This window comes from Dromiciops gliroides, chromosome 4, assembly GCF_019393635.1.
Source record: "Dromiciops gliroides isolate mDroGli1 chromosome 4, mDroGli1.pri, whole genome shotgun sequence".
NCBI classification, from domain to species: domain Eukaryota; kingdom Metazoa; phylum Chordata; class Mammalia; order Microbiotheria; family Microbiotheriidae; genus Dromiciops; species Dromiciops gliroides.
This window is the reverse complement of record NC_057864.1, coordinates 75,589,850-75,607,760: the sequence shown is the minus strand read 5'-3', so window position 1 is coordinate 75,607,760 and position 17,911 is coordinate 75,589,850. Positions and strand designations below refer to the sequence as shown.

Genomic DNA, 17,911 nt, shown 5'->3' with positions numbered 1-17,911 from the left:
AAAAAAAAGAAGAAGAAGAAGAAGAAGAAGAAGAAGAAGAAGAAGAAGAAAAGAAGAAGAAGAAGAAGAAGAAGAAGAAGAAGAAGAAAAGAAGAAGAAGAAGAAGAAGAAGAAGAAGAAGAAGAAGAAGAAGAAGAAGAAGAAGAAGAAGAAGAAGAAGAAGAAGAAGAAGAAGAAGAAGAAGAAGAAGAAGAAGTAGTATATAGGGGAAAGTTAGAGCTAGGGGTAAATCAAAAGCAATAGGAACTAGATGCTGAAATTTTAAATGTTGCCATCAGAACACCCAGATTTGAACTAAATTTAAGTGTGCAGTGGATTGACTGGAAATAGAGGGCCCTATGATATGACCTATTATTAAAGTGGTAAATTCTTTTAAAAATCTGGGTTCTTTTGGGTTATAGATTAAACTTTTGCACTCCTGCTAACAGTTTAAAAGCTTTGCTGAGGACTTCCAGAATATCTAAGGTTTTTTGTGTGCTTTCAGAGGGAAGAGAACAAGAGTATCCTGCTGTCCAGTGACCTGGAAGATTCAATAAACCTGGATGCTTTAGGAAGCCCATTCAATCTTGTACTACCCGCTCCATAGTTACAATTAATTAATATTAGAAATGTCAGGAAAAATATTATTGGAACCTACCCAATGATGGAGGTACATGCCAGCTCTGGGCATCCAAGCCTACCTTGCATATCTCTTTCTGTGCTTTGGGGATCCAGGGAATCACATCCCCAGAGGGGAGCAGCTCTTTCAGATGCTGGATGGTTTGAGGTTTGAGTGGCAGGACGGGGCCATTGTCCTCATTGAGGTAGAGTTCACAGATGCGATTTCCAAGCGTATGCCGAAACAGCAGATTGCCCCCTTTCTTGGCACTGATGGAAATGGTCAGGAAGTTGTCCAGGTCCTTCCAGAGATGCAGGAGACGGTTTTCCATCTTGTAGTGTTTACTCTTAAGATAGTCTCCAAAAGGGTTCCCTGCACAGGAATCGGCAGTCAGAGCCCAGTGGAGATATTCAAAGGAGAAACTTTTCCGAATCACCTTCTTTAGGGATATCAGGGAGGGTTGGTTGATAACAGGGGTGGCATGACGCAATCTGGCTGTGAATTTCTTCTCATAGACTCCTTCTAGGGAAAAGGGCAGATAGGTTTTATTATTATCCCCCCTGGATTTGCAGGCTGTGGAGCTGACATTCTCCTTTGTCTTTAAATCACACAGACTGTCTTTAAAACGCACTGGTCTCAGGGCACCCATCCGCACAACAAGTTTTGGTGGAGAGAAGAGATCAGGGAGTCCTTCAAACTCTTTCTCATGCAACTTGCTCTTTTGGGGATGCAAAGTGTTTATGATGGGCAGTTCAGGTTCAACTGTCCACGTGCCCTGTTCAATGAACTGCCACATCTTTTTCTTGGTTTTCTTGCTACAGTACGGCTTCTGGGTCACATAAAGTCTCCTGATGTTCATATTAAGGGGGAGGTCACTTGGCAAGGAGTTCACATCTTCCTCTTCGTCTTCATCTTCCTCTTCCTCTTCCTCTTCCACCTGACAGAGGCGGTCTTCATACTCCTGCAGCAGAGCCTGGCACTTTTCCTCCTTGGCCATATTGATTTTGCAGTGCATGTAGAAGTTTGGGAGCCAATAGCTCTGGATTTTAAACAGAGCCACTTTCTGCATTCGGCTCAGGATTTCCCTTCTGGTAGTAGACTGTTTGGGATGCCACACAGAGAGGTTCATCAGTGATTCTGCAAAGGACACAGAGAAACAAAGGGTGAAGGTAGCATGGCGATTTCTTTTTCTCTCTGTGTATATATATATATATATATATATATGTGTGTGTGTGTGTGTGTGTGTGTAATAGGAAAGAGACAAAATAAATGATGATTAGTTGAAATTAGAATAAAAAAGTTAAGATATTATCATTTTGCTATTCCAAGCAAGATATACACACATATATGTCCACACATGTATGTATACACACACACATACACACACACACATATATGGGTTAATGGTGGCTGTAAGGAACAAACAAGATCATACACACACACATACATATAGGTAGATATATACACATATATACATACATATACATACATACACACACATATATATCTATCTGATCTTGTTTGTTCCTTTACAGCCACCCTAGGAAGGAAGGAAGGGGAAATCCAAATTTTAACCCCATTAACCCCATTATTTTCATTTAAACAATGGAGAAACTGAACAAGTAAACCAGTAGTAGAAATCGTGGCTAGAGCTCAGATCTTCTGAGAGCAATGGTGACGGTTATTTGGACTGGGCTCAGTGTTCTGACTCAGATATGGAGTGGAGGGGGGAACATGTTACCCTTGCCTGATTTAATAAAGTCTAACCCAGACAATTGAATGGATTTAGATAAATAAAAAAAAAAAATTGAGGAAATGTTAAAGATTAAGAAGAGTCCCAGTTTGGACGTCTTTTAAAATTAGGGGTCCAGGGGTAGCTAGGTGGCTCAGTGGATAGAGCACCGGCCCTGGAGTCAGGAGGACCTGAGTTCAAATCTGGCCAAAGACACTTAACAATTACTAGCTGTGTGACCCTGGGCAAGTCACTTAACCCCCAATTGCCTCACCAAAAAAAAATAAAAATAAAATTAGGGGTTTACTTGGCTATCAAAATGCACTAGATGACCACAGAGAGGCCTTTCCAGCTCTGTTTCTTTAGCTAACTCTCAGTCATTCATATAAATGGGACTGATCAGAGGGATAGCTAGTTTAAAACAAGGGGTATTGCTAATAGGATTTAGAATGAACCTTTAATGTATTTACAATTGAATATGGGTATATCTGGGAATTCCTTTCAGACCAAATGACGAAGTCACTCTCGTTCAGGAGGAAGTGGGCAGCTGTTCATTTGTTCCAATTCAGTGTTGGGTCCTCCTAGCTACGTATACCACTCTGGGGAAAGGAAGCTCATCCCTTAGGCTAATGCAAAGTGCTAGCCTAAATGGAGGTGCCTTCTTTCAGATCCTTCCTGTTTGGGCTCCACGGGATTTCCATCACGCATAAAAAAAAAGACTTTTTAAAAAGGTGAGCTATTAGCAGAGCAATTAACTACAGTAGGGAACTACAGTCACTATCAATAACAAGGAAAACAAGTGATGAGGTAGATAGTTGAAAAATGATTTGATTCTATCAATTCCCCCCATAGTTTCCCCACTGATGGTGCCTTTTAGATTCTTACTGATGTTCATATTGCAAAGAATCAGCACAGAGGACCCTTCCTGCAAATGAGTGGCCTTCAACACCAGGAGGAGGGACAGGTAGGTGTCCTTCTGCTTATCATTTGTCTCATCTATCCCGAGGATTCTCTCGGCAATTATCCAGAACTCCACCAGCTCCTCCCCTGCAGAACAGACAGCAAAGTAAGAGCAGAGTAGTTGTTGTTGTTTGTCCTTCATTCTGTAAAGAATTAATTGCTATTTGAGGTTTTTATGCCTCCGTGTGCACTGGCCTGGGGCTCCGCAAACCGCACGATGCTCCACCCACTGGTTGTAGCCATTGTCTGGGCTCTGGCGCCTCACATCATCACCACTGGCCACGCCTACATGGGCCTGGCAAAATTATAAAGATTGGAAGCCTAGTGAGGGCAGTCATGTGACTGTCAGAGAGGCCATCCCATTGGCTGGGGCTGTGTGGGATGTTTCTAGGTTTGGGGGAGGAGAATTGGGCATTCTAGGTGGAAGCTGGAAAGCGACAGGCATTCTGCTGTGTATTTTCAGCTGATTCCTGGGTGGTGGTATTTTTTCAGGTATTATAATTTCCCTTTCCCCATTTTATTTCCTTTCCCTTGATCCTACTGATCCTGTTTGTGTTTTGTTTTGTTTTTTAAGTTCGTTCTTGTTAAAATAAATCTTGTTCTGTTTTGAGGGAGGCTGCCGGTCTCCTTCCTTGCCCCAATATTGCAGCGAGCTGCTTAGCTAGCACTCACTCCCCAATTAAAAATTGGTCCCCACAGTTTTTAAAGAGGACCATGACATTGGGGTTATGTCATGACTTGCACTGAATTGGATTTAAGTGAGAGAGGGCTGTGCAAGGTCACAAACCTCACTCTCTTCTCCAGAGTCATCTGAGTCCAGTGGCAAGAGAAACATCAGGGTGACTGGAAATGGCCCTGGATGTTTAAGGCAACTGGGGTTAAGTGACTTGCCCAGAGTCACATAATTAGTAAGTGTCTGAGGTCACATTTGAACTCAGGTCCTCAATTCCAGGGCCAGTGCTCTATCTACTATACCACCTAGCTGCCCCCCATGCATAGAAAGAGTTGGTAGCCCCCTTCCTATATGTTTTGAAGGACTGACGCATCTACCTGAACTACCTGCCACATGGCCTGGAATTCTACCAGCAAAAGCCTCATTACCTAAAAGGAAAAGTAGGGTATGGAGCCATAAATAGGAATTCTGGTGCCTGCGGTGAATTCAGTTGGTGAGGGGAGGAGCTCTCTTGGGGTTGGGCATCCCCCAGAAAAGGTGTGATATGGATCCTCCATTCATGGTGACAGTGAGATGTGGCTCTCATGACTGGGGACAGTCTTGCTAGAAGAAGGGGTACGGAGAAAACTGAGGCTCACAGAGGTTCTGTGACTTGCCCAAGGTCACAGCTAGGTGTCAGAGATGGGACTTGAAGTGAGGTCTTCCTGACTCCCAGCTCAGACCTCTGTCACCGTCTTTCTGCTTCTCTTCAGTGCACTGATAGGAAAGGCAGCACTGAATGGAGTGTCAGAGTAGGAAACTTGAATCAGCCAGCAGAACAACCGCATCCACTGAGGACAGGACAGGGGAAAGTAATAACTCTTTGAAGGAAATTCATAATATAGTCTGTCCGCTCTTCCCTTTCTTACTCCTCAGAACACAATAACACCTGCTGAAGAGGTGGGGGAAGGGGGAGAGAAAAAGCCTCTCTTCTCTTATTCTTTGTTCAAACTGAGGTCGTGGCCAAGGGCCAGTGAACCCAAACCCCAGTCTGGGATGCAACGCGCCACAACAGACGAGTGGAGAAGGGAGAGATTGAGGTTTTAAGCATTGCTGTCCTATCCCTGGAAAGGACCCAGGATGTGTGTGCCTGGTTTGCAATCACTCCTTAGAGTATCAAGCATAGATCACTGTCACCATGACTGGAGGATCTATTCATCTAAATTCCAACCCATGGGTTGGCAATGTGGACTCCCTGTCCTCATCTTCTTAAATCTTGATTTAAAAGAGACATCAGCACCCTTATTTTGTATCCTAGAAAAATCCCTATTGTGATTCAATAGAAAAAAGGAGAGGGGGGGAAAGGAGGAGGGAAGAGAAGCAGGTCACAGGGATGGCTGCAGGAACCCACCTGCTGTGCCACTGAGGTAGGCACAGAAGCGCCACATTCCCCGGACACCGCCAACACATTTGTAGAGCAGCCACTGGTCTGCTGTCTTCCATCTCATCATCTTGGCTATCAGAAAAGGCTGACAGTGAGAGGACTTTTCCCCAACCCCCTTGCAACTTTGCAAATAGTTAATCTCTTCCTAGCTGTAGTCAGTCATCTCAGCCCATTGGACCACTATGCTCAGGAAACCAAGGCTATAGGTTCAAATACTGGAAAGTTATTTCTAGAGCAACCAGGTATTGGAGGCAACTACTTTGGCATTCTTTGTAGAGGCTCATGTACCTAAGTATAATCAACCCATGAATTCCTTGAAATAAATGGTTAGGATTATCCCTTTCCTCCTCCTCATCCTGTCCTTTACTGACTGACCATTTTCCCCCTTGAAGGTCACCTTTGATGTTGGTTTTTACTTGATTCCCCCTAGATGTACATGTATCAAAGGGCTTAACACATTGTGACTTAAACTGGTTTTGCATTCTCTAGGGTTAAACCTGAATCCCCTTAGTTGTGGTCAGCTAGCTCAATGGATAAGAGCATGTACTCTTGTTTTTTGTTTGTTTGTTTGTTATTTTTGGTGTTTGTGCTGTTTTGGTTTTTTTTTTGCCGGGCAATGGGGGTTAAGTGACTTGCCCAAGGTCACACAGCTAGTAAGTGTCAAGTGTCTGAGACTGGATTTGAACTCAGGTCCTCCTGAATCCAGGGCCAGTGCTTTATCCACTGCGCCACCTAGCTGCCCCCTGTTTTGTTTTGTTTTTGGTGAGGCAGTGAAGGTTAAATGACTTGTCCAGGGTCACACAGCTAGTAAGTGTCAAGTGTCTGAGGCTGGATTTAAACTCAAATCCTCCTGAATCCAGGGCCAGTGCTTTATCCTCTGTGCCACCTAGCTTTCCCCTGACCATGTACTCTTGAAAATAAAATTGAGTGTTTGACCTGTCTATAAAACAATTTCTCCAAACACACTTTTAACTCTGGCTGGGCTGGTTCAAGAAGCCAGGCCTCTTGCCTCATAAGCCCATTAGTGCTAGGAGTAATCTATAGAGGAGATCTTAATCCTTATCCTTTCTCATGAAGACAGGGGATTTCATGTGTCAACTTCTCCAAAGGCACCCATGGTAATATAAACATGTGGATCCTTTTTTTTTTTTTTTTTTTTTTTTTTTTTGTTTTAGTGAGGCAATTGGGGTTAAGTGACTTGCCCAGGGTCACACAGCTAGTAAGTGTTAAGTGTCTGAGGCCGGATTTGAACTCAGGTACTCCTGACTCCAGGGCCGGTGCTCTATCCACTGTGCCACCTAGCTGCCCCAACATGTGGATCCTTAATGAAGACTATTGGACATGGAATTCTTGTTGGGAGACCTTGTGGCCTTCCATTGTATTCTCATTGTTTGCTATTATTATCTCCGTTGGCGTCTATCATAAAACAAGGCTGGGCACTTTTCCTCTTAGCGATCTGGCTCCTGTCCCTTCTACTCACTTGCTTGAAACTTCCATCTTCAAGAGACTGATCAGTCTTCAATCTCTTGGAGCCTACTGATTAAAGTTCAGTTTTCTTTTCCTGGCATTCAGTGCCCTCCAAAGATGTACCCTCCACTCTGCCTAGCCTTCTTTCACCTCATATTTCTTATCGCCATGCACTCTATGATCTAGTCAAGCCCAAATATTCTGTTTCCTAAACAAGCCCTTTGCTTTCCATCTTTGTTCATGATGTTGACTGGGACTGGAACACCTTCCTTACAACTATTTGCCTGTTGGATTCCTACCCATTTTTGAATAATCCCACTTAAATCCCACCTTCCCTTAAAGGCTTCCTTGATCGTTCCTGTCTATAATAACCTGAACCCTTTTGCCTCCCATTAAAATTTTTTTTTGCATTCTTCTAATGGACCAAACCATGCATTGTTGTTTATTAAATTATTTGTGTTTGCATTTTACACCCCTACATGACTGTAAATTCCTAAAGAGAAGAAACCTTGTCTGGTAGACTTTGTATCTCTCCCTATATTTTGCAGAGTGCTCCGCACAAAATAATTATTTGTTTAAAAGTTGTTCGTTTGAATTGAAATTGAATTGTGCTCACCACCCTCTGGGGATTTGATGAAACTGATGAGTTCCTTACAGAGCATGTAATGGTGACATAAGTTGGTCTTGCAGAAATAAGGTAATCTGTATTTTTCCAACCACGTCAATAAGCCTTTATACTTGGCAATCTAGAATTCAAGGACAGGAAGAGAAGAGAAAATAATGGCTATTGGGAATGTCCATCTCAGAATGGGGCAGATAACAATCATCTCCCTTTCTCCCCAACCAAGCTGGATCCTACCAACATTTGAGAATGGATGCAGAAGGTACTGAAGAGCAGAATCCAAAGAGAGGAAACTATAGTCTGGGGTTGAGGTTGGCAAAGAGGAAGCTTTATTAGGAAAGAAGAGAAGTAATGGTTTGAGTTCTTGCAGTGGTCTTTCATTTCCAAATCCATTTCTCTGAATTAGTTAACATTATTTAAAACAGTATCTATTGTGGCAAATATAACAAAAACAGAAAATATTGGATGTTGGAGAGGATGTGGGAAAGCTAGGAAGCCAATCCACTGCTGATGGAGTTGTGAAAAGATTCAACCATTCTGGAGAGCAATTTGGAACTATGCCCAAAGGACTATAGAATTGTGCATACCCTTTGATCCAGCAATAACACTGCTACGTTTATATCCCGAAGACATCCCCCAAAAGAGAAAAAGACCTATTTGCACAAAAATATTTATAGCAGCTCTTTTTGTGGTAGCTAAGAATTGGAGATCAGTGGTGTGCCTATCAATTGGGGAATGGCTAAACAAACTGAGATATATGATGGTGATGGAATATTATTGTGCTACAAGAAATGACAAGAAGGATGACTTCAGAAAGGCCTGGAAAGACATGTATTAAATGATGTATAGTGAAGTGAGCAGAACCAAGAGAACATTGTACACAGAGACAACAATATTGTTTGATGAGGAATTGTGAATGACTTGACTATTCTCAACAATACAATGATCCAAGACAATCCCAAAGGACTATTGATGAAACATACTATCCACCTCCAAAGAAAGACTGCGTGCTATTTTTCACTTTCTTTCATTTTTTCTTTTAATCAAATTTTCTTGTATAAAATGACAAATATGGCAATGTTTTACATAGTCATATATGTATAACCCAAATCTGATTGCTTATTGCCTCAGGGAGAGGGGAAGGGGAGGGAGGGAAAGAGGGATAAAATTTGGAACTCAAAACTATAAATGAAAATGTTTATTATATTTAAAAATAGTATCTGTGGTTTATGTGAAGAATGGACCTTTCTTCCAAAAAAATTTCTCTATAGCCACCCCTCCCCACCACACCCCCAAAAGGATTGTTTTTCCCTATTAAACTCCTTCTGAGAAGTCAGGGTCTTGATTTTTATATTTATATGCACAAATATTAGCCCATATGCCTGTCAAGTAGTAAGTAAACATTTAACAAGGGGGCAGCCAGCCTACTGGCGAGGAGCCTCTCTGTATATATTAGGAGAATGATTAGCTTGGTTCAACACTGATTGTCTTACTCCTTATGTGCCTTCAACTTGCCTCAAGTTTTGTTCCTCACCCTCTCCCCATTTCTCCAGCCACACTTCAACTTATCCTTAAATCCCTCCACATGCCTATTCCATATAATGAAGGCTAGAGCCTGACTTACCAAAGCATGGGGTAACTCTGGCCATAGGGTCCACTGTAAATCATGAACTATATAAATTGGCATTTGACCAAATACCTGCAAAAGAAAGAGAAGAATCCAACCAGCAGAATAAAGTTTTTCACCCACGTGTATAAAATGTCTACTCATTACAGAGCAGTGTTTCTTGGGGCCACACTCAACTGTCTCAGAATATATCATCCTCAAAACATTACTAACTTACCAATTCTGAGCATCAGAGCAGAGTAACCTTACAGATACACACCCCAAATTGACCACCCCACAATGTGTGTGTATGTGTGTGCTTGTGTTCTCCTCTTTATCAAGCCCGTACACACACACACACACACACACACACACACACACACACACAAGTCAGACAGCCAACCAGCATTTACTATTTGGTAGGCACAGCTGTGCTAAGCACTGGGGATATAGAGAAGCAAGTTTAATGGGGAAGACAATGTGTAAATAGCTAGGTATGTACAAAATATATACAGAGCAAATGTAAAGTAATTTGTGAAAGGAAGCCAGTAGTATCATGTGGGATCAAGAAAGGACTCCTGAAGAATATCAAATTTAATCTGAGTCTTTTTCTGAGTGAGGAAACTTAAGAGGTAGAGGTAAGGAGATAAAGCATCATAGGCATAGGAGACAACTAGTAGCAAGACATGGGGACTTATTTAGTAGGCCAGGAAGGCTGAATTGCAGAATGCATCAAGGGCAATAAAGTGTAAGACAGGAAAGGATAGGGTGAAATAATTTTCCAGCCCAAGACAACTTAGAAGGTCAGCAGGAAACTTCTGTCTCACTCAGATAAAAGAGGAGCACAGTTTAACAAAAGTGTCATCTGGGCAATTCAATAGCAGATTGTGCCCCAGCAAGGCAGCAGTGAAGTTCCAAGCCTCGGGACAGGTCAGCATCAAGGCCCCATGCCTCTGGTGAAGGCTAGCAGCAAGGTCTTGTGCCCCTGGTACAAGAAGTTTGGGACAGTACCCCCTTTACCTCAGGAGCAGAGCCCAACTTTAACATAAAATTAAATTAATGAAGTAGGTTGAAAGAATGAGCAAAAAACAAACACAAAATAGCTGGCCATAGAAAGTGACTATGGACAACAATGTCAAAATGGCTACCTGTGAAGCCTCAAAGAAAATTGTGAATTGGTCTTAGACCACCACCACCAACAACAACAACAACAAAAAATACAAAAAAACCAACCCACCTCCTAGAAGAGCTCAAAAAAGATTTTAAACAGGGGAAAAGGGAAGGAAGGAAATGCACAGTAATCATAACTTTGAATGTGAATGGGGTGAATTCACCTATAAAATGGAAGCAGATAGCAGAATGGATTAAAAACCAGAATTCTACAATATGTTATTTAAAAGAAACACATTTGGGGCAGCTAGGTGGCGCAGTGGGTAGAGCAAAGGCCCTGGATTCAGGAGTACCTGAGTTCAAATCCAGCCTCAGACACTTAACACTTACTAGCTGTGTGACCCTGGGCAAGTCACTTAACCCCAATTGCCTCACTAAAAAAAAAAAAAATTTTAAAAGAAACACATTTGAAGCAGAGAGAGAGACACAGATAGAGTAAGTAGCTGAAGCAGAATCTATTATGCTTCAACTGAAGTAAAAAAAAAAAGGCAGGGGTAGCAATCAAATCTTGGGCAATACCAGGATCTTGGGCAAAGCAAAAGCAAAAATTAAAAGAGATAAGGAAGGAAACCATATCTTGCTAAAAGGTACTATCAATGAAATAATATCAATACTAAACATATATGCACCAAATGGTATAGTATCCAAATTTTTAAAGGAGAAATTAAATTAATTACAGGAGGAAATAGATGTAAAACTATAGTACTAGAGAACCCCAACTTTCCCATCTCAGAACTAGATAAATCTAACCCAAAAATAAACAATAAAGAATTTAAGGAGTTGAATAGAATTTTAGAAAAGTTAGATATAATAGACCTCTGGAGAAAATTGAATGGGAATAGTGGTACATGCCACCTACACAAAAATTGATCCTGTATTAGGGCATTAAAAACATCACAATCAAATGCAGAAAAGTAGAAATATTAAATGTATAATGCAATAAATAGTATATTCAATAAAGGGCCATGGAAAGATAGATTCGAAACTAATTGGAAACTAAATAATCTAATCCAAAAGAATGAGTGAGTCAAAGAATCATAGAAATCATAGAAAGAGTAATTTCATTAAATAGAATGACAACAATGAGACACCATATCAAAATTTATCAATTGCAACCAAAGTTGTACTTAGGGGAAAGTTTATAACTCTAAACAATTTATATCTTTCAACAAAGTAGAAAAAGAGCAGATCAATGAATTGGGCATACAACTGAAAAAATTAGAAAAAAAACAAATTAAAAATCCCCAATTAAACACCAAATTGGAAATCCTGAAAAATCAAAGATATGAATAAAATTGAAAATAAGAAAACTATTGAATTAATAAATAAAACTAGGAGCTGGTTTTATGAAAAATAAAATAGGTAAACCATTGGTTAATTTGATTTAAAAAAGAAGGAAACCAAATTACCTGTATCAGAAATTAAAAGGGTGAATTCACCTCCAATGAAGAGGAAATTAAAACAATTATTAGGAGCTATTTTGTCCAATTATATGTCAATAAATCTAAGGGAAATGGATGAATATGTACAAACATATAAATTGCCCATGCTAACATTAGAGGAAATAGAATACTTAACCTTATCTTAGAAAAAGAAATTGAACAAGCCATCAATGAACTCACTAGTAAAAAAAAATCCCTAGGGCCAGATGGGTTCACAAGTGAATTCTATCAAACATTTAAAAAACAATTAATTCCAATACTTTATAAGTTATTTGAATAAATAGGCAAAGGAGTCTTTTATGATACAAATATGATGCTGATAGCTAAAACAAGAAGAATTAAAAGAGAAAGAAAACTATAGACCTATAACTGTAGACCAATTTCCCTAATCAATATTGATGCAAAAATGTAAATAAAATACTAGCAAGGAGATTAAAGCAATATTTGACAAGGATCATACACTATGACCAGGTAGGTTTTATACCAGGAATGCAGGACTGGTTCATTTTTAGGAAAACTATCAGCATAATCAACCATATCAATACAAGACCAATAGAAATTTTAAGATTACCACAATAGATGCACAAAAAGCCTTTGACAAAATACGATGCCCATTCCTATAAAAAACACTAGAGAGGGGCAGCTAGATGGCACAGTGGATAGAGCACCAGCCCTGGAGTCAGGAGTACCTGAGTTCAAATCTAGCCTCAGACACTTAACACTTACTAGCTGTGTGACCCTAGGCAAGTCACTTAACCCCAATTGCCTCACTAAAAAACAAAACAAAACAAAAAAACACTAGAGAACAGGAACAAATGGAGCATTTCTTAAGATGATAAGTAGTACCTATATAAGACCATCAGCAAGCATTATCTATAATGATGATAAGCTATCCTTCCCAATATTCAATATTGTACTAGAAATGTTAGCTATAGACATAAGAGAAGAAAAAGAAATGGAAGAAATTAGATTAGGCAATGAGGAAACAAAACTATCACTCTTTGCAGATGACATGATGGTATACTTAGAGAATCCTAGAGAACCAATTTAAAAACTAGTCAAAATAATGAACAACTTTATCAAAGTTGAAGGATATAACATAAATCCACATAAATCCTGCATATATATATATATATATATATGTGTGTGTGTGTGTGTGTGTGTGTGTGTATGTATTACCAATAAAATCCAGCAGCAAGAGATAGAATGGAAAATTCCATTTTAAATAACTTTTGACAATACAAAATACTTGGGAGTCTACCTGCCAAGACAAACCCAGGAAATATATGAACACAATTACAAAACACTTTTCACACAATTAAAACCAGAAATATCATTCCCTCATGCATAGGCTGAGCCAATATAATAAAAATGACAATTTACCTAAATTAATTTATTCAGTGTCATACCAACCTACCAAAAATTATTTTATAGAGGTAGAAAAAATAATAACATTCACTGGAAAAAAGTCAAGAATATCAAGAAAATCAATGCAAAAATATAAAGGAAGGTAGCATAGCTGTAACAGATCTCAAAGTGTATTATAAAGTGGTAACCATCAAAACTGGTACTGGCTAAGAAATAGAGTGGTATATCATTGAAATCAATTAGTTATGCAATACACACTAGTAAATGACCATAGTAATCTAGTGTTTGATACATCCAAAGACCCAATCTTTTGGGACAAGAACTCACTGTTTAACAAAAACTGCTGGGAAAGCTGGAAAATAGTATCTCAAAAACGAGGTATAGACCACATCTTGCACCATATACCAAGATAAGGTCAAAATGGGTATGTGACTTAGACATAAAGGGGGAGACCATAAACAAATTAGGTTAGCATGGAATAGTTTACCTGTCATATCTATGGAGAAGGGAAGAATTCATGACCAAACAAGAGGTAGAGAGCATTATGAGATTTTAAAATGGATAATTTTGATTATATTAAAAAGGTTTAGCTCAAACAAAACCAATGACAGCAACATTAGATGAAAAACAAAAAGATGGGAAAATTTTTTAGCAAGTTCCTTTGATAAAGGCCTCGTTTCTCAAATATATAGATAGCCAAGTCAAATTTATAAGATTATAAGTCATTCCCCAACTGATAAATGGTCAAATGATATAAACAGGTATTTTTCAGATGAAGAAATTAAACCTATTTATAGTCACATAAAATGCTCTAAATCATTATTTTTTAAAGCACTTTTTTTTGTTGTTTTGTTTTGTTTTTGTTGTTGTTGTTGTTTTGTTTGTTTGTTTTTTTGTGGGGCAATGGGGGTTAAGTGACTTGCCCAGGGTCACACAGCTAGTAAGAGCCAAGTGTCTGAGGCTGGATTTGAACTCAGGTACTCCTGAATCCAGGGCCGGTGCTTTATCCACTGCGCCATCTAGCTGCCCCCACTCTAAATCATTATTGATTAGAGAAATGCAAATTAAAACAACTCTAGGTACTACCTCATACCTATAAGATTGGCTAATGTGACAGAAAATGAAAATGATATATGTTGGTGGGGATGTGAGAAAATTGGAACACTAATGCACTGTTGATGGAGTTGTGAACTATTCCAACCATTCTGGAGAACAATTTGGAACTGTGCCCAATGGGCTATAAAAGTGTGCATACTCTTTGATCCAGCAATACCACTACTAGATCTGTATCCCAAAGAGATAAAAAGCAGGGGTGGGGGGGAAGAGGACCTATTTGTACAAAAATATTTATAGCAGCTCTGTGATGGCTAAGAATTGGAAGTCGAGGGGACTCCCATCAAACGTAGAATGGCTAAACAGGCTGTGGTATATGATTTTAATGGAATATTATTGTTCTATAAGAAATGAGCCGGATGATTTTAGAAAAACCTGGAAAGACATGAACAAAGTGAGCAGAACCAAGAGAACATTATACACACTAACAGCAATATTGTATAATTATCAACTATGAATGACTTAGGCTATTATTAGTAATACAATGATCCAAGATAATTCCAAAGAACTTGTGATGAAAACTGCTATCTACCTTCAGAGAAAAACCGATGGAATATGAATGCAGATTGAGGCATGCTATTTTTTACTTTATTTTTGTTGTGGCGGTGGTGATTTTTTTTTTTTGGTCTGTGTTTTCTTTCATACCATGACTAATATGGAAATGTTTTGCATGATTGCACATGTATAGCCTATTTCAAATTGCTTGCCATCTCAGGGAAGGGAGAGAGGAGAGAAGGAGGGAGGGAAAGAATAAACAAAATGTTAACATTGTTTTTTCATGTAATTGGGGAAAAATAAAATATTGTTTAAAAAATGAAAATGACTAAACAACAACAACAACAGTGAGGAAAAAGAGAAGGCTCTTAGGCCAAAGTCCAGGGGAATCATTTCTATACCAAGTGGAGAGTGTCCATAACTTTAGGTTAAGCTTCTGCTCTCTCTTTAGCATCTTCCCCTTCCACTACAATTCAAACTGTGAACCAGTTAAAAGATGAACAGAGACTTCATCTACAGATGTTCAGGTTTAGCCTTTTTTTTAAAAATTTTTTTGGTGAGGCAATTGGGGTTAAGTGACTTGCCCAGGGTCACACAGCTAGTAAGTGTTAAGTGTCTGAGGCTGGATTTGAACTCAGGTACTCCTAACTCTAGGGCTGGTGCTCTATCCACTACGCCACCTAGCTGCCCCCAGGTTTAGCCATTTTAATAATCATAGTTGTATATCATAGTGCTTTAAGATTTGCAAACTATTTTTCATATATTCTTTTTTGATCCTCACAACAACCCTGGGAAATAGGTGTTGTTATCATTGTCATCTTACAGATGGGTGAATCGAGGCCAACAGAGATTAAATAACTTTCCCAGGTCACACAACTAATGTCTGAATGTTTAAGGCTGTATTGGAACTCAGGTCTTCCTGACTCCAGGTTTAACACTTTATCCACTGCAACCCCTAGCAACCTGAAAAAAAGATCTATAATCACTTCTGTCTTAAACTGTTAAATCAAATTAGATTAAAATACTTTGGTTTGAAAAAAAATACTTTGGTTTGTTTCTCAGTTAAATAAAAGAAATACAATACAACATGATACAAGATGATATAATATAATGTGTGGCACCACACATTATTAATAATAATAATAATAATAGCTAACATTTTTATAGTGCTTACTATGTTCCAGGCACTTTCCTAAACCCACTTTTTACATTTTTTATCTTATTTGATCCTCACAATAACCCTTCAAGGCAAGTCTATTATCCCCCATTTTCCAGATAAGGAAACTGAGGCAGACAGAAGTTCAGTGACTTGCCCAAGGACACACAGCTAGTAAATGCTTGAGGCAGGATTTGAAATCTGGTCTTCCTGATTCCGGGCCCAGAGCTGTATATGCTATACCACCTACAGAACACAGCACAATTTAATACACAACATCTCTGGGAGTTTGGGTTCAGATTTTGAATGCAACAGATACTTACTGGGAGAGACAGAAATGTGTTGAAAAAATCAGCAAAGACTTCATCTTCCAGCAGCACTATAAGGTTTGTTGAAGCAATGACATCTATATGGGGAATAAGAGACCGATACATCCGGAAATGAGATGATTAGAAATCTTATCTTTGGAAGATACCTTAAAGGTCATCTAGTCCCAACTCCCACCCAATATAGGAGTGATCTAGGCTGTCTGTGACGCATGGCCATTCAGCTTTTACTGAGAAAGCTGCAGGGATAAGGCACTCGCTAGTTCAGAAGGCAATTGCTGCCATTTTCAAATAGTTCTAATCATTGCTAAGTTCTTTCTCATACTGAATCAAAATCTTCCTCCCTGTAACTTCCATCCAGGGGTCCAGATTTACCCTGTGGAGCTACACAAAGTAATTCACATCCCCTTCCCCCTTGACCATCTTTCAACTATTTAAAGGAAGTTTCATCTCTACTCTCCAAGTCTCCAATTCTCTGCTTCAGGATAAGCGCCCCAGAGTCTTCAACTGCTCCTCATAAGACATGCTTTTGAGACCCTTCACCATCTTCACTTCTGGATGTGCTGAAGGTTTGTCAACACCCCCTCTTAAACTGTGGCTCAAAGAACTTCTTTGGCCCCCAATTAGGAATTTAACTCCTCTGTTACACATCTAAAGCTCTCTGCAATCTATCTTCAACTTATCTTTCTGCAAAATATTGTATTTACAAATTTGCAATGCATATTTGTATGTACACTGAAGTCAATGCATCGAGCTGGCCTGTAAATTCATTAGTCTGGCAAACACACTAAAATCACTACCTCGTTTTTAGGTTTAGAGAGAGGCACAAGACTCAGATCAGTTGTGGGACTAGCCTATAGTCACCTAATTAGTATCTTAGGTAGGAAATGAGACCAAATCTTTTTGATTTCCAGTTAGTACTGTATTCATGAGGTCACACTTCCTCTGAAGCAGTAGATAAACAGAATTATAAAAAAGGAATAAAACAAAAAACCAAAACAATAAAACAAAACAATAAAAATATTTTTAAAAGAATAATCACCATCTAACACATTTTGCAATAATGCCTATGGTCATTATGTAGGGATAGGGAAGGTACCTGTGATTTCATTGATAGAGGAAACTCCCAGAATGGGAAGATCCCTCCACCAAGGCAGATCAGCGTCTTCTCTGCACCTGTTAAGAGAGTTGCCTGAAGCAGTGAGAAGTTACTGACTTGCTCGGGGTCACATGGCCAGTGTGCATAGTAAATGACACTTGGACCCTCATCTTCCTGGCTTGAGGGCTGGTACTCTACCCCCTATGCTAGGCTGCTTCTCACTATATAATTATTTCTACCTGACATTTTCCCTCATGATTTCTTTTTTTGTTTGTTTTTGTTTTGTGGGACAATGGGGGTTAAGTGACTTGCCCAGGGTCACACAGCTAGTAAGTGTCAAGTGTCTGAGGCTCATGATTTCTTAATGAGCATATATGAAAAGTTTAAATCTGAAGCATGTATGTCCGGTATACATCGTTAACAAGACTTGAACCAGGGACCCCAAGGTTGTTCCTCTGTCTGCCATGCCATGCCATGCCCAACTCCTCCCACCATGTATTGATTTAAATAGGATGGGAGGGGCAGCTAGGTGGCACAGTGGATAGAGCACCGGCCCTGGAGTCAGGAGGACCTGAGTTCAAATCCGGCCTCAGACACTTAACACTTACTAGCTGTGTGACCCCTGGGCAAGTCACTTAACCCCAATCGCCTCATCAAATAA

General features: G+C 39.5%; 1 protein-coding gene across 1 annotated transcript in view; it reads right to left on the bottom strand.

Moving 5' to 3' along the window:
- RGSL1 (regulator of G protein signaling like 1) overlaps positions 1-16,259 on the bottom strand; it is a 68,745-nt gene extending 52,486 nt beyond the window's left edge. Inside the window, 6 exon segments of the mRNA XM_044003129.1 lie at positions 681-1,735; positions 3,216-3,377; positions 5,354-5,458; positions 7,470-7,599; positions 9,100-9,174; positions 16,149-16,259. Of these exon segments, the coding sequence (XP_043859064.1) occupies positions 681-1,735; positions 3,216-3,377; positions 5,354-5,458; positions 7,470-7,599; positions 9,100-9,174; positions 16,149-16,259 (1,638 nt within the window).
- Positions 16,260-17,911: the final 1,652 nt, after the last annotated feature.